General features: G+C 53.4%; 1 protein-coding gene across 2 annotated transcripts in view; it reads right to left on the bottom strand.

Moving 5' to 3' along the window:
* Nucleotides 1-24,935, bottom strand: part of Doc2b (double C2 domain beta) — a 34,122-nt gene extending 9,187 nt beyond the window's left edge. The window contains exons 1-6 of one of the 2 annotated variants that reach the window (XM_070027431.1): nucleotides 24,400-24,935; nucleotides 15,380-15,459; nucleotides 10,838-10,912; nucleotides 9,226-9,335; nucleotides 8,951-9,077; nucleotides 3,776-3,933 (exon numbers count right to left, since the gene is read on the bottom strand). In XM_070027431.1, the coding sequence (XP_069883532.1) occupies nucleotides 3,776-3,933; nucleotides 8,951-9,077; nucleotides 9,226-9,335; nucleotides 10,838-10,912; nucleotides 15,380-15,459; nucleotides 24,400-24,772 (923 nt within the window). In that variant the 5' untranslated portion in view covers nucleotides 24,773-24,935. Of the gene's footprint in view, nucleotides 1-3,775; nucleotides 3,934-8,875; nucleotides 9,078-9,225; nucleotides 9,336-10,837; nucleotides 10,913-15,379; nucleotides 15,460-24,399 lie in introns of both variants that reach the window. The other variant, XM_070027430.1, reaches the window with a different exon arrangement.
* Between the last annotated feature and the right edge of the window lie 218 nt (nucleotides 24,936-25,153).

The following is a 25,153-nucleotide window of genomic DNA, read 5'->3' as shown; positions in this document are numbered from 1 at the left end:
CCATCACACTTAGGGGCTTAAGCTCCTCAGAGCCTGCCCCCTCCTGGACCACAGTGCCTCACCAAGACTATAGCTGGCTCACGCCTGTAATCCTAGTTACTCAGGAGGCTGAGATCTGAGGATTGAGGTTCAAAGCCAGCCTGGGCAGAAAAATCCGTGAAAACCGGAGGTGGGGCTATAGTTCAAAGTGGTAGAGCGCTAGCCTTGAGCAAAAAGCCTAAGGACAGCACCCAGGACCTGAGTTCAAGTTCAAGTCCCGTGTCTGACACCTCACCTTCCCCCAAAAAAACCACAGCTGAGAGATGCACTGCTGGGAATCTAACCTGAACCCTCATTTCCCCTGCTTCGGAAGGAGAGGCTGTGGCTTCACACTGTATTGCTGTCTGAAGAGAAATCTAGCATCTCTGGTAGAGGTGAAGGCACGAAACCGCCTCCCCAGAGACCACCACTCAAGACATGTTCTGCAGGGTTCAAGAAATTACAGGGTCGCCAGGCGCCAGTGGCTCACGCGGGTAATCCTAGCTACTCAGGAGGCTGAGATCTGAGGATTGAGGTTCAAAGCCAGCCTGGGCACAAAAGTCTGTGAAACTCATCTCCAATAAACCACCAGAAAACCGGAAGTGGCATAGCTCAAGAGGTAGAGTGCTAGCATTGAGCTGAATTGCTGAGGGACAGTGCCCAGGCTCAGAGTTCAAGCCCGACGACCGACAAAACAACAACAACAAAAAATACAGGGTCCCTGTGTATCTGTGGGGGATTGTTGCCAGGACCCCCTCTGGATAACAAAATCGAGGAGTACTCAAATCCCTTGTATAAAAGGCTCCAGATCTACATATAGCCTAGACAATCCTTACGTATGCTTTAGGCCATCTGTAATACCATACACAGTGCAAATGTGGTGGAAGTTGTTGTTATCTGTGTTCAGGAAGCACAATGCAATTACTTTTTTGAATAATATTTTTGATCTGCAGGTGGAGGAGTCCACAGATGCAGAAAATACTTAGACAAACCATGCATGCTCCTGTGGTTCGCCTTTTGGATAGCTGTGTTAATTCAGCTAGTTCTAATTTATTCATTTTAACTTCCTAATACTCTCCTGTATGCAGATGCCACATGTTATTAATCTATTTTGCTGACAAATGTCTGGCTATTACAAGGAATACTGCCATAAACAGCTTTCCACTGCTGCAGTTTCTAGGAGATGAACCTGGCAGGATACACCTGCAGCCCTAATGCATGTTTTCAAACTTCTCCCCAAGACTGAATCTGTGGCTTGTCTTCCCACAATTACTCACCTGGGTTTTTCTTTCCCTCCTTCCCTCCCTCCCTCCCTTCCTTCCTTCCTTCCTTTTCTTTCTTTTTTTACCAGTCCTGGGGCTTGAACTCAGGGCCTGGGCTCTGTCCTGAGCTGCTTTTGCTCAAGGCTAGCACTCTTAACACTTGAGCCACAGTGACACTTCTGGCTTTTTCTGTTTATGTGGTACAAGGAATCAAACCCAGGGCTTCATGCATGCTAGGCAAGCACTCTACCACTAAGCCACATTCCCAGCCAGCCCTCACATGGGTTTCCACTGGAAAACATTGTTTTGCTAAATTTAACTTTCACGCCCAATTAACCATCTTTTCTTTTTTGGTGGGGGGGGGGGGGGGTCCGGTTGTGGGGCCTGAACTCTGGGGCTGGGCGCTGTCCCTCAGCTCTTCAGCTCAAGGCTAGGGCTCTACCACTTGAGCCACAGCGCCACTTCCGGCTTTTTTTTTCTGCTTATGTGGTGCTGAGGAATCGAACCCAGGGCTTCATGCATGCAAGGCAAGCGCTCTACCACTGAGCCACCTTCCCAGCCCTAACAATCTTTCTAATAGAAAACCAGTACTAATCCCAGCACTGCTTTCTCTGGGAGCCTGACTTTCCCGGACAATACGGTAGCCATTCTTTATGCACCATCTGCTTCTGGGGCCTGGGTGATAAGATTAAAAAAAACAAAACTGCTTAATTGAGATATAATTTACATCCTGTGTAATGTGCCCTTTTAAAAAGGTAGAATGGGGGAGGTGGGGAGGAAAGGGATGGTAGGGGAAAAACAAAGGAGGGGGCAAAAATGCTTGATAGGAAATGTATTCATTACCTTGCTCATGTAACCCCTCTGTACAGTATCTTTACAATAAAAATAAATTAAACATTTTTTTTTTTAAAAAAGGTATAGCGCAATGCAGTTTTCCAAGAATTACAGCTGAAGCCAGGCACCAGTGGCTGTTATCCTAGCTACTCAGAAGGCAGAGGCAAGAGGATCAACAGTTGGCGGCCAAGAGCGTTACATAGCAAGACGCTACCTCAAAATAAAAAACAATTTAAAAAGGCTGGGGGTGTAGCTAAAGGGACAGAACACTTGCATAGTGGTAAAATACACATGCACACACACAAGAATTGTGCAGCCATTTCCATAAGCAATTTTCAATTATCTTCATCACCCCAGACAGAAACCCCTACACCCATTAGCAGAAATTCTCCATTTTCTCCCCAATTCCCTATTCTTGACCTGGGCAACTACTTAACTACTTTAGTTGCTATGTATTTGCCTATTCTGAGCTTCAAGGTAAGTGAAATCGTACAGTGTGTCTGCTTTTCTGATAAGTCAATGTTCATCTACACTAGAGTGGATAAAGTCCCTAAGATTCAGGATGCCTCCAGGAAACTCCACACTGGGGGTGAGCATGTGTCACCCACAGACACCCTGAAGAGACATGCATATTTGCTGGCTTCTTTTCCTAGCCCCCCCCCCCCCCCCCCCGTCAGTACTGATGCTGGAACTCAGGGCCTCATCTGGCTTTTTGCTGATTAATTGGAGACTAGGAATCTCTCAGGCAGATCTGTCCTCCTAGATTGACTTCCAACACTGATCAGCAGATCTCAGCCTCTTGAGTGTCTAGGATTATAGGTGTGAGCCACTGGGGCCCAGCTTCTGTTTTTGGCAGTTTTGAGGTTTGAATTCAGGGCTTTTTACTTGTGAATCAGGTGCTCTACCACTTGAGCCCACCCCTTGGGCATGGCACCCACCCTCGTGTTATGAACTGGCCATCTGGGGGACCAAAATGCCTTCAGCCACTTGCGTCTCTTCAGTGTGCCCTGAGGTTGGGCACACTGTCGCATAGTTCCTGGGTCCTCTCCCCAGCAGCCCTAGCTCTGCTCTAAGCTGAATTTCTGCCCCAGTGCTTCCCCGGGAGAGTCTCTATGGAGTCTGAGCCCACTCACTCCTTTTGTGAGGAACCCCACACCTGAGGTGGTAGTCCCAAGACACCCCCGCCCCCATTCCTCACCCCTGACCACATCTGTCCCACCAGGCTCAAAGCAGTCTTCCCTGACTCAGGCTCAGGTCACTGGTGTGAGCCTCTATTCAGTCACCTCAGTGCCATCATCAAATATAGGGCTGGGCACATGGGACAGACCCCAGCGAGCTGCCTTACCAGGTCTCCAGCCTCTTGCCCTCTCCGGGCATGGCTACCACCTTCTCCTGTCCCCTTCTCCAATGTACACGTGACTCCGCACCCTAAGGTCACGGGTGAGGAATGGCACCAGGAGGTAACTATTCTCTATGTGACCCTGGGAAAAGCACTCAGCTCTTTTGAGCCCGTTTCCCCACCTGTGAAACAGATTGGCCACATTCAACCCTCCCTTGTCCGTTCCTGAGCTGTCAAAGGAAGCAACTATGGCCGTGCTGGGCACAGCTCTGGCCAGTGGGGAGGGGAGGGGATGCGGGCACAGGCCTGGCAGCACACTCACGTTTTCACGTAGGGGTCTGAGTAGCCATTGGCGTCCATGGCGGCCAAGTGTGCACAGCGCACGATGCCCACCAGCAGGCCTTGCTTCTGTGAGCTGTACTTGAGAGAGATGAGGATCCGGCCTCGCTCCTCCAGGGACTTGTCTTCTGTCTTGTCCACCTGTTGGGCGGGGCAGGCACTCAGCTCTCTTTGCTTCTCTAGGGTGGACACCTGTGCTGCACAGCCAGGCCTTGTCAGGGCTCCTTGCAAGTGGCCCCAGCTGTGTCTTCTCAGGTTTTTCTGCTACCTCTTCCTTCCTAAGGGATCTGTCTGCGGTGGACCCCTGACCCTGACCCTCCCAGCTCCTGGCACCCGTGGCCTGGGCCTGGCGCCATGGCCCTGCATGTCTCAGCTCAGCATATACAGATCTACAGACCAAGTCAGGCTGGATGCTGACTTTTCATAAGTGAGGGCTAAGTGTTTTTTTCTTTCTTGAAAGGTCAAAAAAAAAAAAAAAGGCAAAGTCTATACACAGTGGCACAACCTGTAATCCTAGCATGGTTAGGATGACTGCAGCTACAGGATTGTTGGGGCAAAAAAGTACAAGACTATATCTCAAAAAATAACCTAGGCTGGGCACCGATGGCTCATGCCTGTAGTCCCAGCTACTCAGGAGACTATGAGGATCACGGGTTCAAAGCCAGTCTAGTCTTCCAGACTCCATCTCCAAAATAACCAGCAAAAAAAAGCAGGGCTGGAGGTGTGGCTCAAGTAGTAACTCAGCCAAGCAATAAATTGAGTGAGCTCAAAGCTCTGAGTTCAAACCTCAGTTCCATAAAAAAAAAATAAAAATTAGTGTCTATCAATAAAGTTTTATTGGAACATAGTACTATCCTTCTATTTATATCTCCTTTAAGCTGCTTTGGCTCTACAGTGGCAGAAATGAGTGGGTGAACAGAGATGGTCAGGCCCAAAAAGCCTAACATATTCACCATCCTGCCTTAAACCTGGCCTGCGCTGAGGTCTTCAACGCTGAGGTCAGCTCACATGCCACACCTTAGCCCAGGCTGTGTCTCCAGTGCGCCCTCCTGTCCTGTTACCCATGAGCCTTGCTCTTTCTAGGACTGGGTACCACCCAAGTGGCTCTAGCCTGGGCTTTCCTGACCTGGAGGTTGGCTATCCTCTCTCTCTGCTTTGGTCCCTGTTTCTTCATGTGTTTCCCTTCAGATTCTAGGTCTCTGGAAGACAGATTCTTTTTTTTTTTTTTTTTTTGTACTGGAACTTGAACTTACATCCTTGAGCATGCCATACAGGCTTGGTACTGCTCAAGTCATGATTCTAGCCCTTCTCCCTTTTTTTGTCATGGGGCTTGAACTCAGGGCCTGGACACCATCCCTGAGCATTTTTGCTCATGGCTAGTGCTCTACTACTTTAAGCCACAGCACCACTTCCAGTTTTCTGGAGGTTAATTGGAGATGAATCTCACAGACTTTCCTGCCTGGGCTGGCTTTGAACTGTGACCCTCAGATCTCAGCCTCCTGAGTAGCTAGGATTACAGGTGTGAGCCACTGGTGCTCAACTGATTTTAGCCCTTTTGCTTTCATTATTTTTCAAGAAGAATCTTAACTTTTTGCTCAAGCTAGTTTGGACTGTGATCCCAGGTAACTGAGATGATGGGTTTGAACTATAATGCCTCACTTTTTTTTTTTTTTTTTGGTTGGTCACGGGGCCTGAACTCTGGGCCTGGGCGCTGTTCCTCAGCTCTTCAGCTCAAGGCTAGCATGCTACCACTTGAGCCACAGCACCACTTCTGACTTGTTCTGCTTATGTGGTGCTGAGGAATTGAACCCAGGGCCTTATGCATATAAGGCATGCACTCTACCACTGAACCACCTTCCCGCCCCACTTTTTATTGGTTGAAATGGTGGGGGGGGGTCTTAACTTTTTTTTCAGGACTGGCCTCAAACAGTGATCCTCCCAATTTCAGTCTCCCAAGTAGATGAGATTTATGGGTGTTAGCCAGTGTGCCTAGATCTACTTGTATTGTGTGTGTGTGTGTGTGTGTGTGTGGCTTTTTTTTTTTAGTTTGGTAGAGATAAGAGAATCTGGGACTTTCTGCCCTGGCTGGCTTTGAGCTGTGATCCTTAGATCTCCTCCTCCTGAGTAGATAGGATTACAGGTGTGAGCCATTGGTACTTGGCTTAGTTGGATAATTTTTAACTTCAGAGCTGGCTAAAGGCCTGACACTGAGCTATATCTGACAGAAACTTGTTCTAACCTTCAGGTGGGAACAAACAGTGTGTCAGATGGTCCCCTTTGGGTTCAACTTCATGCTAGGGTGGGCCTCAGAGAAAGGATGAAAGGCTTGTCGAGGCTACATGGAACATTCTAGAAGGCAAGCCTCCCCTAGCTCCAGTGTCCTAGGTCGCTTGCTAGCATCTTTCAGGGAACAGCTTTGTGAAAGACTGGAAGTCAGACCTTTGCCTCTTCCAGCCCCAGGGTGGCTAGGAGTCTGGCAGGAAAGCCACCCAGTCCCTGGTGTGCGTTAGCATGCCCAGTCCCCACCACAAGGGCAAGCTCCGGGCCTCAATGTGGCAGCAGCCCCCAACCAACCAGCTAAAAGCTTCTCCACGCCTCATCCTCCTGACACAGTGGGCTCCTTCCTTCCATCTACGATCCCAGAACTCCCTTCTTCTGCCCTTTTCCCACTCAGACACCCTCCGCTGGAGCCCACGCCTCCGGTCCCCCCAGGGCTTCTCCCAGGAGTCTGTGCTAGGCTCCTTTTGTGTTTGGGCTGTACACACAATCTGTGCACATCCATATTGCCACTCACACAGAGTGTGTGTGTGTGTGTGTGTGTGTGTGTTTGGAGCTCAGGAACACAAGGACCATGGGAGCCTGTGTTGCCTTCCTAAGTGATGAGGAGCATTTGGAAAAAGTAGGTAATCTGTGGTTAGTGACTAATAAGGCAGAAAAGGTTCCACCCATCGCAGGGCGTCTGTGGGGGGGAGAGATGCGAAAGAGAGTAGATCGATCATGATGTACAAAACCAGGCAGTACTGGAGCCAGGCATTGCTGGCTCACTGGAATCCTAGCTACTTAGGAGGCTGAGATCTGGAGGATTATGGTTCAAAGCTAGTTAAGACAGAAAAGTCCATGGGACTCTAACTTCCAATTAACTAGCAAAAATTTGCTAGTTAATTGGACTGGAGGTGTGGCTCATTAATTGAGTTCCATCCATATAATTGGAGGACCTGAGTTCAAATCTCAGACTGTACCCACACACACCATAAAAAAGGCAGCACTGGGGCCAGTCCACATCCTGAGGGCCACACCCTGCCAGGTCCTCCACACAGGCTGCTGGGCTTTATCTTCCTGAGTTTCACCACTCAGGCCCCTGGAAGGGAGGTAGCTGAGGGCCAGTGCTTCTCTTGGCCTTGAGCACTTCTGGCTTCTCCCCACCCCCCCCCTTTTTCTGTTGTTGTTGGTCGTGGGGCTTGAACTCAGGGCTTGGGTGTTGTCCCTGAGCTCTTCAGCTCAAGGCGAGCACTCTGTCACTTTGAGCCACAGCGCCACTTCCAGTTTTCTGGCGGTTAATTGGAGATAAGAGTCTCACCTACTTCCCTGCCTGGGCTGGCTTTGAACCATGATTACAGTTGTGAGCCACCAGCACCCAGCTTCCCCCACCCTTTTCCACCCAGTGAAAGAAGTCAGGCACTGAGAGAGAGAGAGAGAGAGAGAGAGAGAGAGAGAGAGAGAGAGAGAGAGAGAGAGAGAGAGAGAGAGAGAGAGAGAGAGAGAGGGAGAGGGAGAGAGAGAGGGAGAGAGAGAGGGAGAGAGAGGGAGAGAGAGAGGGAGAGAGAGAGGGGGGAGAGAGGGAGAGAGAGAGGGGGGAGAGAGGGAGAGAGAGAGGGGGGAGAGAGGGAGAGAGAGAGAGAGAGAGAGAGAGAGAGAGAGAGAGAGAGAGAGAGAGAGAGAGAGAGAGAGAGAGAGAGACCAAAGCTCTGGGAGGGCTCAGCTGCTGAAGCCAGCCAGGGGGCAAAATCTCTTCTGACATCATTTTCAAACAATTGCAATTTCTAGGAAAAGAATTATTTGCTGTCTCCTCTGGGCATCTCAGAAGCACTTCAAGTCTAACATGGTCCAATTGAGCTCCTGCATGGCTGTCGCTCTCGCTGCCCCTAGTTAACAGCTGCCTTGTTCCTCCAGGGACTCAGGCCTCAGATCTGGAACTGCCCTTTGCCTCACCCGAGGCCCAGTCTGCTGGTACATCCATCTGGAAGCAAGTCTGTCTCTGGCCTACGAGGGGCCTTACTCTCTCCTCCCTCTTCTTCTGGCCAATCTGAGCCCAAGAAGCAGAGAGTTGGAGACTTGGATCAAGTGGTAGAGTGCTTGTCTAGCATGTTCAAATCCCTGGGTTCAAGCACCAGCCAAATAAGCCAAAAATGAAACCGGTGCTGTTGGCTCACATCTGTAATCCTAACTACTTAGGAGGCTGAGTATCACAGTTTGAAGGTAATAAGGTCAGGGAAGTCTGTGAGACTCATCTCCAATTAACCAGCAAAAAAGGCAGAAGTGGAACTGTGGTTCAAGTGTTAGAGCACTAGCCTTGCTCAAAAAAAGCCAAGCCACAGTACAAGTTCAAGCCCTACTACCAGCACAAAAAACAAAATCAGAGCCAGGCATTGGTGGCTCACACCTGTAATCCTAGCTACTCAGGACGCTGAGATCTGAGGGTTAGGATCATGGTTCAAAGCCAGCCCAGGCAGGAAAGTCTGTGAGACTCTTATCTCTAACTAATCACCGGAAAACCGGAAGTGGTACTGTGGCTCAAAGTGGTAGAGTGCTAGCCTTGAGTGAAAGACTGCAGGGACAGTGCCTAGGCCCTGTGTTCAAGCCCCACAACCAGCCACACACACACACACAGACACACACACACACACACACACACAGAAAGAATAAAGGAAACCTGGTGTTGGAGGTGTGGCTCTGGTCATATATGTGCCAAGTTTGAGCCCTAACCCCCCCAGATATCCCAATGTCACTGACAAGTGTCCACTTCCCACTGTTACCTCTGACCCCTCCTGGGATGGTCCCCTCTCCTGGCTCTGGGTCCACTCACCCCCACACCTCCAAAAGGAAGTCCCGCGTGCCTCCCACACCTGTGGCCGCGCACGTGGGGGCGGAGGCCGCTCACCGGCAGCTGCTTCTCCAGGCAGATGCTGAACGTCTTCGTGTGGTTGGGCTTCAGCCTCTTCAGGGGCACCCGTGTCTCCCCGATGAACTCATTATGGCGGAACTTGTCCTCATCGCACACAGAGATCCTGGGGGGAAGGACAAAGCCAGCACCTCAGTCTCAGGGGGGTCGGGGGGCTCTCCACATGCTTCCACAACCAGTGGGGCTCTGGCTTTGGGCAGGGCAGCCCTGTGGGTAGGGCTGGGGGGGGGCGGGCGGCCGGGACCCTCACCCACCGCAGTGTCTTGCGGATCATGTCTTCATCTGTGATTCCATAGTAAGTGAGGGTCTCGTTCCACGTGGGGTTCAGAGTGTTCCGCAGGGTTTTTGTTCTGAGCTTATTTGCCTAGGGTAAGGAAAAAAATGATTCTATTAGCACCCAATGAGCGCAGTAGGCAGAATCATGGCCTCCAAAGTAGACAGCATCCTAATGCTTGGAACCCGTGGGCGTGATCACAAGGCAGAGGGGGCCTAAGACTGCAGATGGAATGACAATCATCAAATGGCAGACTTTGAGCCAGGCGCTGGTGGCTCACACCTGTAATCCTAGCTCCTCAGGAGGCTGAGATCTGAGGATCATGGGTGAAAGCCAGCACAGGCAGGAAAAGTCTGTGAGACTTTTTTTTTTTTTTTTTTTTGTCAATTGTGGGTCTTGAACTCTGGGTCTGAACACTGTCCCCCTGAGCTCTTTAGCTCAAGGATAAGCTCTACTGCTTTGAGCCACAGCACCACTTCTGGTTTTCTGGTGGTTAATTGGAGATAAGAGTCTCACAGACTTTCCTGCCTGGGCTGGCTTTGAACCGTGATCCTCAGATCTCAGCCTCCTGAGTAGACAGGATTATAGGCATATAAGCCACTGGCACCCAGCTTCTGTGAGACTCTTATCTCCAATTAACCACCAGAAAACCAAAATGGAGCTGTGGTTCAAAGTGGTAGAGTGCTAGCCTTTTTTTTTGGGTCCGGTCATGAGGCCTGAACTCTGGGCCTGGGCGCTGTCCCTCAGCTCTTCAGCTCAAGGCTAGCGCTCTACCACTTGAGCCACAGCGCCACTTCCAGCTTTTTTCTTTTTGCTTATGTGGTGCTGAGGAATCGAACCCAGGGCCTTGAGCATGCAAGGCAAGCGCTCTACCACTGAGCCACCTTCCCAGCCCCGAGTGCTAGCCTTGAGTAGAAGAGCTCAAAGATGTGCCCAGTCCTGAGTTCAAGCCCCAAGACTGACAATTTAAAAAAAGGCTGACTATCCTAGAGAGGAATCCCTGTCATCCCATCCCATCCTTCAAAGTAGAAGAGAGGACTGGAGAGGAAGTATGACGGAGCAGGTCAGGGGATGTGTGTGGTTGGCTCTGAATATTCAGGAAGGGGCCACAAGCCAAGGCATACAGATCAACTTCTAAAAGCTGTGAAGGGAGGGGAAATAACATTGCTCTGCGGACTCCAGAAGAAATGAAGAAATGTAGCCCTGCTGACATCTTGATTTTCAGTGTAGTGAGGCCTGTCAGACTTCTAATCCACAGCCAGACCAGGGAGATAATAAATGTGTTATTTTAAGCTTTTAACTTTGTGGCAGGTTGTCACAGCAGCCACAGGAGCTGCCCTGAGGAGGACTTCAGCATCAGGCCTCTGTAGGAAGCACTGATTCTGCAGGAGGCAGGGGACATCCTTCATGTCCCCTCTTGCTGGCTTTTGTTCAGGCTGTTCCTTCTGCCAAGAGAATGTCTTGTCACCATGTGTCATGTCCAGGCTGGTGTAGTGCCTCTCCTCTTCCCTTTGTGTTTCTGTCTGCTGTCTAGCTCATCCAACATGGGGGGGCAGGGATGCAGGGATTCTATGCCACCCTGTCCTTCTCACCTTACTGGCTCCTGGCAGCAGGTGCAGCTTGACATAGGGGTCTGCCAACCCATTGTGGTCCATCGGCTTCAGGCCCTAGAGCAGAGACCAGCAGAGGGTGTGAGCTGGAAGTTGGACATGGAGCAGCCAGCAGATAATGGTTCGTGTCCCTGGAGCCTCCGGGCTCGGCCCTTTCATACCCTCTGTGCAGAAGTTCCCAACCTCAAGGTCCTAGATAGGTTATGTAGGGCTGAGTCAGTCTCCCCTCCCTACAACACCCTGGCCCAGGGCAGCTGCCATGGGGCTTCTTTTCTTAGCCTTGGGATCATGAGAGGCAGGGACAAACAAGCCTCATTGCCCTGCTTTGGGGAGGCCCTTCCCTCTCCCAGGTTCCTCTCCCATTTCTCCAACATTGGCTCCTTGGACACTTCCCTTCCTGACCCTGAGTCCACGTGACCTGCTGCCCACGCATGCACATACTGCTTTGGTGGCTGGGACGTGTGTTCCACATCCTGGCAGGCCAGCTGGACTCAGTGCTCAGCTTTTCTCTGGATTTGCCTCAGTGTCAGCTAGCCAGTATTCCCAGAGCCACAGGCTGCCTGGTTTTAGAGGGTTCTTCCACAAGATGGCACCCCTCCCTAACGCTGCTTCCAGTTCCCGACAACTCAGGTATGCATGGTCTGAGAGGCAAACAGGTACCACTGGCCTGCAGGAGTTTCTGTCAGGAAACTGCCTTCTTACTTCTGGGTAGGTGCACAGGGCTGGGGAGCCTTGGGGGGAGAAGGAGGGGAGAGGGTGCTGGTGGGGGGAGTAGGCAGGGGTGACATGTGAGAGGTGCAGCAACAGGCCCATTATCTTTCCCATCTTGCTGCTGCTAACCAGGGCACTCTTGGGCTCCTCCCCCAGGCCTGGCCTCTAGGTTGGATGGTCGACTAGGGGGCTTTCCACCTACCACTTTTTGGCTGCCAAAACAGGGCAGAGGTTGGGGGGTGGGCAGGCTGGCTGGAGCTCAGCACTCAGCTCTGGCTCTCATTTTCTAGGCAAGGGGCCCTGGGCCAAGCCTGGCCTGTCCTCATCCGGGCCTCTTGCCCTCTCTCCATAGCCTATAGCAACATTCAAAGGGTCCTGGGGAATCTTGGTGACTCCATGTGAGCAGGGGATGGCTGAAGGCTTCTATTTCTATAATTCTCACACATTTACTTATTATCATGGCTTAAAATGTTTTTGTTGAGTCAAATCTGCAGCTCTTTGGGATCCTCATGATTAGGTTGGGCTGGGGGGTAGGGAGGGAGAGGAGGGAGTGTGATCGCCAGGCGTGAGGCCTGCCCTGTCCTTCTGACCCCTAGACTGCCATGGGGTCCCTGCACCCCTCTCCCAGGCCAGTCCTGGATACCCAGGTGGCCAGAAGCATGAAGAGTTGACATGGACAGAAGTGGCATTACTCTTGTCTTCATGCAGGTGGCTTCCCTGTCCCCGTCCCTGGCCCCAGTGTCATGCCTGTGACCATTTAAGCATGCCTCCCTCAGCTGTCTGTCGGGGGCTGCCCACAGGGAGCCTGACCCTGTGAAGAAAGGAGGTGAGGGGCTTTTGAAGGAGTCTCCTCAGCTTAGCATATCTACAAGAGACAAAAGTTGAAGCCAAGGGAGGGCAGCAGAGGAGGCGCTGGCACCAAGGGTTCAGATGGGGTTGACCTAGAGAGACGGTCTTCCTCCCAGATCCCAGGTCTTGCTGTCACCGGACAGATGGCAGAGGCTATGGCTGCTGAGGGCCTCAGAGGCCGCTCTCCGCATTGTCAAAGCAAAGGTCATCACCTGGCCAGCCGGGAGAAGGAAAGGGTTCTGACACACTCCAGCAGTGACTGGTGGGGGATTTGGGGTTGAGTGAAATGACAAGCACTCGTCTGATCTACTCAGAAGGCTGGGATCTAGGGACATGTGGTTCAAAGCCAGCCCTAGCAGAAAAGTCTGTGAGACTCCATCTCCAATGAATCAGCAAAATCGTAGGCTAGAGGCATGGCTCAAGTGGTAGATTACCAGTCCTGAGCAAGAAAGTTGAGCAAGAGACCCTGAGTTTAAACCCTGGTTATGGTTTACTCATGCACATGCATGCTCCTCTCCCCCCCCCCGCCCCTCTCTCTGTCTCTCTCTTTCTCTCTCACACACACAAAGTTGGAAGAACCTCATCTCAATCAATAGATGGGCATGGTGATGTTCATCTGCCATCCCCATTACACAGGGAGACATAAATAGGAGGACTGTGGTCCAGGTTAGCTGAGTATAAATGGAGACCCTATCCTCAAAATAACCAAAGCTGAAAGGGCCGGAAGTACAGCTGAAGTGGGAGAGTGGTTGCTAAGCAAGGCCCTGGTTTCAACCTGCAGTAATGAAAACAAACAAACAATAAAACCAATTTAGTTCTGGGGAATGGATGGTATTGATGGAGCACCACCTTGCAGCTGCCCTGTACACTTCAGAGTGGTTACCATGGTAAAGTTTACATTTGCATTATTTGACCAAGTCCTCCAGGACTGTGCCTTGTGGCCTGAGTGGGTGCCACTGCCCTTCAGGACAGTACTAGGCACTGAGTACTTAAGAACGACAGGTACTGCCTGTTCCCTCAATTTCTGCTCACAGAAGCCACACAGGGTGGTGCAATGAGCCTCATTTACAAATGAGCAAAGAGAAGCCAACCTTCACCCAAGGCAGGGGGATGCCCTGGATATATCTCCTCTATCAGGGCCCCCTGAGAAGAACTGAGTCAGTCCTACTTTATTTTTTGCCAGTCCTGGGGCTTGAACTCTGAGCTTTTTTGCTCAAGGCTAGCACTTTACCACTTGAGCCACAATGCCACTTACGGCTTTTTTTCTGTGTTATCAAACCATGATCCTCAGATCTCAGCCTCCTGAGTAGCTAGGATTACAGGCATGAGCCACCGGCACCCAGCTCTTTATTTGGTTTATTTTTATTTGGGCCTTACACTATTATTTAGAATTTTTGGTAAAGGCTGGTGCTGGACACTTGATCCATGCCTTCACTTCCTCAGTCATGCTTTAATTCCTATTCTGGGGCTCCCCTCCACCCAAAGCCCCATATCTCCCCTGCACAGATGCAATTACAGAGAAGGAATTAGAGGAGGCCCACTGTGATTCAGGGGACTCCCACACTGATGCCTTCAGATATGCACCCTAAGTGGACACATTAGTGTATGCACCAATAATCGCAGAGATCTGTGCACGTACAGACATGCACGTACACACGCACACCTGGGGTAAGGTAGAGAAGGTAGGATGAGTCTGGAGTCTGCATGGGGGTGGGGGAGGGGAAAGGGTGGCCTAATGTCTAGTCCCCAAGCCTGGACAAGCTCTGTAAAGCTAGGAGAGGGGAGAGGAGAAGGGTCTGCCTGGCCCACAGCCTGACCTCTTCTTGAGAGCTTAGGGTCCCCAGGCTCCATTCTTTGGAGTGGGTCTGGGCATCTCCCAAGTCATGGCTTAAAGTCCATAGGAAAGGGAAGGGGTAGAGGATAGAGCAGCTAGGCCCAGTGTGGCGGGTCCTCACACTTGCCATGATAATCCTTGTGTGGCCGTCTGGCTGGGCTGGGAGACAAGTGTGGTGTAGCCCAGGTAGTCCTACTGGGTGTCCACAGGGGTAGAGCAGGTTGTATCTGGGCCAGGCAGCTCTATGGCAGCCCCTCCCCCTGAGTAGGGCTGGCCTAAGCCCTTCTACAGCCCTACTGGGCACTTTACAGCCTTACAGGGTGCTCTACTGATCTACCAGACACTCTACTGGCCACCCAGGCTCTTACCTTTCGAGAGAACATCAACTTTGGAACCTTCCTCCCAGAGGGAGCCATGTGGTGGGGGATGGAGAAACACAGATGAGAACACAGCTGACATTTGCTGGCTCAAGGATAGACACCCATAAGCCCCAACAGCAAGGCTCTCAGGGCCCTTGCTGGAGTGTCGGCTTCCTTTGGTGGCACCTGCAGCTTGCAGAGCAAACTAGTAGGGTCCACACTGCTTGGGGTAGGGAGGCCAGGGGACCTCTGCATTTAGCCTTCCCTGTTTCCTATAGGACAGACCTAGCTTTCCTGCTTCCTATCTTCAACAGCTCCTCTAGGCTGGCCTCCCCTAAGCCTGGCCTGGCCCCTTGGCCGCTTTTGCTCCACCAAATGCACTAACTGTACAGAACTGCCTGTATTAGGACTTGAACTCAGCACCTGGGCACTGTCCCTTAGCTTTCTGGCTCAAGGCTGGTGCCACACCTCCACTTCCAGCTCTTTGATGATTAATTGGAGTTTCACAGATTTTCCTGCTTTGGAACTTCCATCCTCAGATCTCAGCCTTGTGTTAAGTTAGGATTACGGGTGTGTACCACCAGTGCCCAGCTTGTAAGGATACTTTTAGGAATAGGCAATAGGTCTAGGTAAGAAGTTCCCCCCTTCAAACTGCACCTCACACAACATAGACGCTTTGAAGCCTGAACAGAAAGCATGGGGGGGAGACTGCCCTCTCATTTCTGGGCCATTCCTCAGGAGCCTGGAGCTGGGAGCAGGGGCGGGGCCTACCTTGGCCTTGCTGATGGTGCAGTGCAGGGCGTTATTCTCCTGGTCGTACAGCAGGCTGAAGTCCAGTGTGCCCAGGGCGGCTGTGGGCAGAGGAAGACATGGGTCACAGTGGAGCTGCATCCTGTAGGAATGCCACCCTCCTGTGGGGTTTGAAGAGCCACTCTCTCCCTCTCAGGCCTCCCCAAGATTAAAAGGTTGATTTGGAAAGGTTTGCACAGAACGAAGATCCTTCATACTCCTTTTCAGAATATTCAAATGTGCTAAATCTGCATGGAGTAGAGGCAGCAATAATAAAGCCGATCCCACATCAACCGCAGGTGTGAGCAGACCCAGTTCCCAGGCCACCAGCTCCAATGGACACTAGCTGTCACTCACTGTTTTCATGGCTGCTGTGCAAACCAAAAGGTGACAGATAATTTTTTTTGTTGTGGGGCCTGAACTCTGGGCCTGGGCGCTGTCCCTCAGCTCTTCCGCTCAAGGCGAGCGCTCTACCACTTGAACCACAGCGCCACTTCCGGTTTTCTGGTGGTTTATTGGAGATAGGAGTCTCACGGTCTCTCCTGCCTGGGCTGGCTTTGAACCACGATCCTCAGATCTCAGCCTCCTGAGTAGCCAGGATTACAGGTGTGAGCCACCAGCGCCCGGCCCAAAGAGATTCTTAATTGCCAGAAAACTGGAAGTGGAGCTGTGACTCAAAGTCACAGAGCACTAGCCTTGAGCCAAAAGAGCTCAGAGACAACACCCAGGCCCTGAGTTCAAGCCCCATAAGAACAACAACAAAAAGCTTAGTGAAACCATCCAGGGAGAGCTTTAGCAACATTTTAAGTTATCAAATGATTTTTCTTTCTTTCTTTCTTTTTTTTTTTTTGCTGGTGCTGGGTCTTGAACTCAGGGCCTAATGTTTTTGCTTGGCATTTTCACTTAAGGGTGGCATGCTCCCACACCTTCACTTCTGACTTTTTGCTAATTGGAGAGAAGAGTGTCTCAAGTTTGTCTGCTTAGGCTGGCTTCAAACCACGATCCTCATATCTCAGCCTCCTCCCAAAAGACTTCTGTGTTGAGATTAGGGAAGAATATGAAATTCCTAGTGCTGAGGAACACTGAGATTGGCCAAGAGCCCAGACAGTCCTTCTCATTCACAGTGAGAAACATCACCACCACCACTGAATCCTCAACACTCCTTTGCTGGCAAATAACACACACCGAGCAGGTGTGCTCAGTGGAAGAGCACTTGCCTTGCGTGTGCATAGCCCTGTTCCATTCCTACCACTGCAAAAAGCAAATAATTAAGTCTCTCTCTCTCTCTCTCTCTCTCTCACACACACACACACACACACACTCAATAAAACCATTCCAGTATAATGGCATACAATGATTGAGGAATCAAAGAATGCCAAACCACCAAATGAATACCAATTGTATGCCAATTCTTTTACCTATACCCCTGCCCCACCCAACTGTGGAAAGTGACAATGTTCTGTCACTGTCCAGAGAAGGAGCTGATGCTCAGATTGTGTGTGTGCCTGTGTGTGCGCATATGCACGTTCCACTCAAGGCCCCATGAGTGATAACCCAAATCACATTCCAGCAGCTGCCCAGGCCTCAGCCCTAACTGCACTGCCTGGCCCGGCCCCGTGTGGTGCCCGTGCCCCAGGAACCCAGCCCCCACTGTGCAACTGCTGGCCTGGGTACCAGCTCTAGGTTCCCTTTACGTGGGCGGTATCACAGGAACGTGTGAGGTGAACAAGGCCCCAGCCCCGGCCAGGCTGACATGCTGATTCACTCCCCCATCCCCTGGCTCCTTGAGGAGGGACTGGGGGGACTGTGATGAGCCAGCGAGGTCCTATGTTGCTACCCCCAGGGCAATTCCCGAGGGGCAGGCAGAGCAGGCAGCAACAACCAGGTGCAGCTGTGTCATTCCCAGCAGCTGTGTCTTCTGTGCCCCAGAGGCTCCCGTAGGAAGGCCAGAGCAGGGGTGAGGGAGACCCCAGCACATTCCTAAATGACTCAGAAATCCTGGTCCTGCCAACTGCTGGGCAGGTTCTAACAGTCTGGTTAGCCTCTAAGAGCTATTGGGTCACAAGGAAGGACACCTGCGCTTCATATGAGCTGGGGCCATCAGGGGAGGCTTCCTGGAGGAGGCAAGGCTTCACCTGTGCCAAGAATGATCAGTAGGTGTTGTCTCCTGGCACAAAGGGGCTCAGGACACAAGAGGCCACTGCAGCACCTGGGGTGCGGTGAGCTCTCAGCGGACGATTACAGAAGCAGATCTATTTCAGTGACATTTCTAGATAACCGTGCTGGCTCCTGTGAGGCCTGCTCTGGAAGGAACCCATTCTAAACTGGATCACTCCTCCCTGTCTCTGGGGGAACGTGCCGTTGGTCACTTAAGCTTCTGAGTAACCGGAGTCTCTGGAAGCCTGTGATCATCCTGTGATTATCATCATACACAGAGGGGAGGGAAGCAATCCCTCCTTGGGGGATCCAGAAGCCCCCTTGTGTGAGATTTTTTTTTCTGGGTGGTTGTGGGGCTTGAACTCTGGGCCTGGACGATCAAGGCAAACGCTCTACCCTTTAAGCCACAGTGCCACTTCCAGATTTCTGGTGGTTGATTGGAGATCAGTGTCTCATGGACTTTCCTGCCTGGACTGGCTTTGACCCGTGATCCTCAGATCTCAGCCTCCTGAGTAGCTAGGATTACAGGCCACCGGTGCCCAGCCCCTTTTATTTTTGTACCACTCCTAGGACTTGAACTCAGGGCCAGAGTGCTGTCCCTGAGCTCTTTTTTTTTTTTTGGGTCCGGTCGTGGGGCCTGAACTCTGGGCCTGGGCGTTGTCCCTCAGCTCTTCAGCTCAAGGCTAGCACTCTACCAGTGGAGCCACAGCGCCACTTCCAGCTTTTTTCTTTTTGCTTATGTGGTGCTGAGGAATCGAACCCAGGGCCTCATGCATGCAAGGCAAGCGCTCTACCACTGAGCCACCTTCCCAGCCCGTCCCTGAGCTCTTTTGTTCAAGACTAGATTCTACTACTTGAGCCACAGTGCTACTTTGGAAATTTTTTTTTTTTTAGTATTTAATTGGAGATAAGACAATCATGGACTTTCCTATCCAGGTTGGCTTTGAGCCATGAACCTCAGATCTCAGCCTTCTGAGTAGCTAGGATTACAGGTGTGAGCTACTGGTGGCCAGCTAAGATATTCTCTTTTCTGCCTCTTCCCTCCACAGCAGCAGACTATTTGCCTTATGGTAATGCAGACAATTCTCTTTCCTATTCATTTCTATCCATGAGACCAATTAGAACCCCATGTTGCTTGTTAAACTGTGGCCATACAACAAGTCAACAGGTCAGGAGTGAGCCTGAGTAGAACATGCCGGCTTCAGTCTGGTCCTTCATTGCCTGTGTCTTTGCTTCCATCTGTGCTGTGGGCAGGTGAGGATAAGCAGGAGAAATACCCATCAGCCTTCTTGTACCCACCAACCCAGCCATAGGCCCAAGACTTACCTGGCCTGGGCTGCAGTAATACCAATCTCAAAGATGAAGGTTTTTTTTTTCTTTTGCCAGTATTGGGGCTTGAACACAGGATCTGAGTGCTATTAGCTTTTTCACTCAAGGCTGATGCTCTACCACTTGAGCAAAAATTTACTTCCAGCTTTTTGATGGTTAATTAGAGATGACAGTCTTATAGACTTTTCTGCCCAGGTTGGCTTTGAACCATAATCTTCAGATCTCAACCTGCTGAGTAGCAAGGATTACAGGTATGAGCCACCGACCTCAGGCTGAGCTGTGGGTTTTGTTTTGTTTTGTTGCCAGTTGTGGGGCCTGAACTCTGTGCCTGGGCGCTGTCCCTCAGCTCTTCAGCTCAAGGCTAGTGCTCTAGCACTTGAGCCACAGCACTACTTCTGACTTTTTCTGCTTATGTGGTACTGAGGAATCAAACCCAGGGCCTCATGCATGCAAGGCAAGCGCTCTACCACTAAGCCACCTTCCCAGCCCTGAGCTGTGGATTCTGAATGGTAGTCAACCAATCTTCTGTCCCCTTCAGGTCTGCCTTGGCCACACCTTTTGACATTAGCAAGGAATTCAGTGGGCCTCCAAACCACCTTGCTCACCAGTTGCTCCCAGTAGCTGGGTTTGGTGTGGTGTCGTGTGTGAAAGCACACATGTCATGCTATCTTCCAATCCCAGGAAAAGATGAGCCAAGGAGACAGATGGGCTCCCTGCTGACCAAAAGGAGTACGGTTGCAGGACAGGAAGGGTCTCTGCCACTACTCCTCGGAAGGCCCTGTGTACAGAGGGAAACCACATTCTGGGAAAGGGCAACACACCCCAGGTGCCCCAGGAGGGGATTGCTGCAGCAATCCTTACTCCACTGGGATTTCTGTAAGACGTGCTAGTTGGAGCCAGGCACTGGTGAGTTGATGCCTATAATCCAGCTACTCAGGAGGCTGAGATCTATAGATCATGGTTTGAAGCCAGCCCGTGGCAGACAATCTGAGAGACTCTTATCTCTAACTAACCAGCAAAAAAAGCTGAAAGTGGAGATACGGCTAATGTGCTAGAGTACCAGCCTTGAGTGAAAAAGCCAAGCAAGTGGTTGCAACGCTGAGCACAAGCCCTGCTATGTGGGTGGGGGAAGCTAGTTTGTAAGTGGAAATTTGGTCAGAGTCTTGAGGGATGTGTGGGTAAGAGTGTGAGGATAGGGAGAGACATAGGAGGCCTGTGGTCCAAAGGGAGAAATAGGGCTCAGAATGGGAGGTGACTGGTCAGGGGGGCCCAGCAGAGCTGGGCAGTTTTTTTTTTCCCCCTTTAACTCCTGAAACTTCTGTTTGTTTGTTTTTGGGTCCAGTCGTGAGGCTTGAACTCTGGGCCTGGGCACTGTCCCTCAGCTCTTCAGCGCTCTACCACTTGAGCCACAGCGCCACTTTCGGCTTTTTGATTATGTGGTGCTGAGGAATTGAACCCAGGGCCTCAGGCATGCAAGGCAAGCGCTCTACCATTGAGCCACCTTCCCAGCCCCCAACTCCTGAAACTTCTGTTACTTTCATTGTAGTCTTTGGGGGGATAAAGCAGGAGAGAGAGACACACAGAAGGGGTACTGGGGCAGGGCCGGAGCTGGAAATGCATCCGGGTCTGTGGAGGGATGAGGGAGGCCCGCAGGGAGGGGAGGCTGTGTGTCTGCGTGCCCCCAGGATCCCGCCACCTCCTCCCTGGAGCCACTCAAATCATATGCCCTGATGAAAGTTTACATCTTTGGAAACATAATGAAGGTTGGTCACTAATGGGCCTTTGAGAGTTGTCACCCGCTTGTCGATAATTATAGAGCTTTAATGGGGCTAATTCAGAGAAAATCAAGCTCCAGGCCCTGTGGTTTCCTCTAAGGCTGAACACCCCCCCAGCTGGGCCGGGGGAGGTTGGCAGCCTCACTGTGACCTTAGTCTGCACCTGAACTTGCCTGACCCCTAGGCCCTGGGGAATAGGGACTCAGTATGAAACTGAGGTAGACACTGTTGGCGGTGGAGGGGGGTAGGGAGGGATAGAGGACTGTGCTACACATCCCTGTTTCCCAGAACCTTAGAGGCAAAGGTTTGTGGGACCTTTATCCATCTCTTGCTTGAAATTATCCAAAAGTTCTCCACCTCCCAGATTCCATTCAACCTCCCTGGAGTAGCATTCAAGACCTGTGATATAACCACTAAGGCCTGGACCTTATCATCTAGCTCTTCTTGCTTCAGCCGCATGCTCTCTACGTGCCTCTGCCAGCTGTTTCCCGGACTTCCATGCTCTGTGCTCATGGTTCTGTCCCCTTTCCTCTCCTCTCATAGGGCCAGCCTCAGAGCAGAGCCCTCTCTGTGGGAGCAAGCCGGAGCTTCCTGTTTGGACCCCTGAGGTCAGAGGTTGAATCTTGCATAGTGCCTTGACACACGGTGGCATTGGAAAGTTGAGTATATAAAAATGTGATGCCAGGTCTGTGACTCAGCCCCACGGAAGTTTGGGGTTCAAAGGAAGGGAAATCATACCCGGTGATCTGGGATCTGCCCCAGCCATGAAGAGGCAATGATGCCCTCCTTCACCTCTTGTCCTTCAATAACCATCACTCCTGCTCGTACCCAGGGTAAGGCAGGCAGGGGCAGCTTGCAGCCGGGCAGGTGGCACAATTCTGGCCAATGAGACAAAAGGACAGGTCTCTTGGGATCTTCTAAGAGAGGTTTCTTTGATCTTAAACTCGACATTGAGGGAGGAAACCCATCCTTCAAATGGAAGGTAGGACCTTATTGTTACATTTGATGTCTGGACCCACAGCAGCCACTTGGACAGCGAGGGTCCTGTTCAGGTGATGGAGATTAACAGCATCATCAGGACTGTGGTTTGCATCTGGGTGCCCCCCACCCATACCTGCTTGGGAATGAGTCAAAGAGCTGGCCAAGTGGGGAGAGAAACAGGTGGTGAGGGGCTGCTGTGGCAATACACCCTTGCCCCACAGGATCTCTCTACTGTCCTCCGTTTAAACCACTTGGAATTGGCTTTCCGTTACTTGCAAACCAAAGCACCTATAGCCACTGCCCCAGTGAGGAACAGAGCTGGTGGGACTGCATCTCTGCTGGGGGCTGTGTGCAGTAGTGGGGGGGGGGAGGTTCTTGGAGGGGGGCGGTGGCCACAGGGCCTGTACAGAAGGTGCAGGTAGCAGTCAGCTTGAGACACCTGGAAAGTAGGGAGGCCTGGGCTGGTGCTTTCTCCCTGTGCTCTGCCTTCTCCCCATAATCGTCCCTCTGGGAGATGGGCAGGGGACATGTGGGTCCCAGGTATGTGCTTTGGGGTGACAAACAAAAGACTTTAAAGAGGAGAAAAAAGCCGTGTAAACAGCACTTCTTTCTCTGCTTAGACAACACAGCCGCCGCCCTAATTTTTTTTTTGTCAGAAGAGATAATCCAATAATTAGGGCAGCAAATAGCATAACCCTGGCTAAAGCTGTAACAAACCATCTGGCTTGAATCATTTAAGCTTATTCTAGGTATCTGGTTGTCAGAACTCAGCCAGATGCGAAACCTGTGATCCCCAAGATTTCTATGCCCCCCAGCCATGGATGGGCTCCATGCCTAGGATGGGCACCTTTGAAGGGGGGCTGCCTGGCTCATCCACACCCCTGCTTCCTTGGCCCCCAAACTTCCAGTGTGTCCTGATGATATGGGTGTGGCCAGCCCCTCCCTTCAAGCTGGCAAAGGTATTGACCACCCTGTGTGAGTGTGTCCCCAGGGGGGACACCTGTGTGTTCTGAGCCCAGGGACCTGGAGGGAGATGGTTTGAGCTGCTGGTTTGAGCTTTGGGCTTTCTGGTGCTCTCCATCTGTGGGTTCAGGGACAACTAAAAGCAATGGCTGTGTTTCTCCCCTCTTGGCCTAGGCCTGCTATAGAACCTGGAGAGTGGCCGGAGGCTTGGGTGGAAGCCCTGCTCACCTCTTTGGTTCGGCAACCAAGATGCTGGAAACAGAAACAACTTCCCATCCCTTCTCCTGGGGGTGGCTCCGTCTAAGGGCAGTCAAAGGGCTGACGTGGGTCTCAGGGTTTCTCCAGAGGCCAGTAAGCTAGGGAGGAGCCTTGCACAGGGTGCTGGGAGCTGGGAGGGGAGCAGATCTAGGGCACAGCCCTGCAGGCAATAAGCTCCCTGGACCCCATTTCTCCAAGCCAGCAAGAAAGTGAGGGAGAGGACAGCTCCCAAGCCCTCATGCCCCGCAGCAGGACCTCAATATGCGTGGGCTGCAGGGCTGTGATCCAGGCCTGAGAAAGTGCACAGCAAGCAACGTTCCCCAAAGCAGCCAGCTCTAACCCACCACCGCTGACGGCTTCCCAGAGGTGGGGCAATGAGGGGTCTGCACCCCAGGTGGCCCTGTGAACCCCCACCTTCAGCTTCTGGAAGCATACTGTAGGACTCCAGGCTCCAGCTCAGAGGCCTGAGTGAGTGCCCAGGCCAGGCACAGCCAGTGTTGCTGCAGGGGGGGGGATGGAGGAGCCATGGTGGGGCTGGTGCAGGACCCCCCCCTCTGGGAGGTCCACGCCTCCCCTGCCACCCCTGGCCCTTTTGATGGTGGATTTCCAGGTCTAGGCGTTGTGGCTGGGACCTCAACTGAGTTGGGGGCTTTCCATGCAGTGACCCCCTCCTTGTCCCCATGCAAGACGACCGGGCACCGGCCTGTGGCGTCTTTGGGCCTCAGTTTCCCCGATGATCAGGTGGCGTGAGGGAAGCACCCTCAGGGTCTGTACAAAATGCCAGGAGCTCCTGCCAGCCTGGTCTCCCTCGGCCTGGGGGACCCTGGCACTTGCTCACTGGCTGGGGCCCGTCCGGGGAGGAAGGGGCGCGGCTGAGGGAGGTTGGGGGGGCTCCTGCCTTAGAAAGCTGGCGTAACAGGTGGGTGAAGGTCGGCCGCCCGGGCTAGCGCTGCCACAACGGGGTCCAACCGCTCGGGAGGAAGAAACGCCAAGGTTTTTCCAAAGGACAAGCGGCTCCGCGGTCCTCCTGGTGCTCGGCCCACGCCAGTAAAGCCGCGGCGCTGTGCCGGCCGCCGGGCCCACCGGGCATGCGGGCGGGCCCAGCCCTGGCCCTGCCCGGCGCGCCCCATCCCGACCCTCGGCCGCGGGGCTGCCCCGGGCCGCCTGGCCGGCGGGAGACAGCGCGGCGGGCAGCAACTGGTGTCTCCCAGAGGCGCAGCTCCGCCCTTCCCGGGAACAAAAGCCGCTGCCCGCGCCGGGGTTCCAGGCGCGCGGGCCGAGAGGGGTCGCGGCGCGGACGCTGGGGTGCCTGGACCTGGAAATGGGACACCCCCTAGGGTGCGCCCCCAAACTTCCCACGTCTCCCGTCCAGGTCGGGGGGGGGGGTGTCGGGCGGGCCTGCGGGGCGCGCGGGGAGCGCGGAGCGGGCCGGGGCGGGCGGTGCGTGCCCGGAGAGCGCGCGAGCCCCGCACGGGGACCGCGGGGCCGAGGGGGCGCGCGAGGCGGGGGGGACGCGGAGCCGGCGACTAGGAAACTTACTGCAGTCGTCCGATTCGTAGCCGTCGGCGTCCGGTTCCTCCTCGGGCGGCTTGGCGGGTGGCCGCACGGGGCTGGGGCCGGGGCCGGGGCCCGGGCTGGCGCCGTAGGCTCCGAAGAGCTGGTCCACATCCTCATCGTCGTCGCGGGCGCCGTCGGAGGGGCTGCGGCGACCCGCGCTGGCTGCGGCGGGGGTGGCGGGGGCGTCCGGGGGCGCCGGGGCGCGGGGCCCGGCGTCCGGGGGCAGGCCCCGCGGGAAGCGGGGGAAATAATCGGAGATCTGCTTGATGGGCCGGATGGGGCCGGGGCACACGTCGATGGCCATATGCTCCTGGATGCTGATGGTCGCCTTCTCCCCGCGCCGCCGGAGGGTCATGCAGGCAGCGCCGCCCCGCCTGGGCGCGACCCCGGCCCCCGGCGTGACCCTGGCCCGGTGGGCGGCTCAGCAGGCCCGGCGGGGCGCGGCGGCGGCTGCGGGCATCCCCCGGCGCGGCCCCCCGGACGGCCCTGACGCGGCTGCTGCCTGCTCGGCGGTGGCCGGGCGAGTGAGTGCCCGCGGCCGGCAGGCAGGGGGCGGGCCCAGCCCGCGTCACCCGGTAGCAACCAAGCAGCGAGTGTGCGGGCTGTGCGCGCAGGCGGGCGCCGAGCCGAGCGCCGCCACACTCGCACTCTCACCCGCACCGCGCGCGCGCGCCGGCGGCACCCCGCGCGTGCACACGTGCGCCCCGGGCCACGCCGTCCCGCAGAGCGCCCGCGG

This window comes from Dipodomys merriami, unplaced genomic scaffold (assembly GCF_024711535.1).
Source record: "Dipodomys merriami isolate MVZ:Mamm:240054 unplaced genomic scaffold, mDipMer1.0.p SCAF_19, whole genome shotgun sequence".
Classification (NCBI taxonomy): domain Eukaryota; kingdom Metazoa; phylum Chordata; class Mammalia; order Rodentia; family Heteromyidae; genus Dipodomys; species Dipodomys merriami.
Note: the sequence above shows the minus strand (reverse complement) of the source record. Positions and strands in the feature narration are given on the sequence as shown.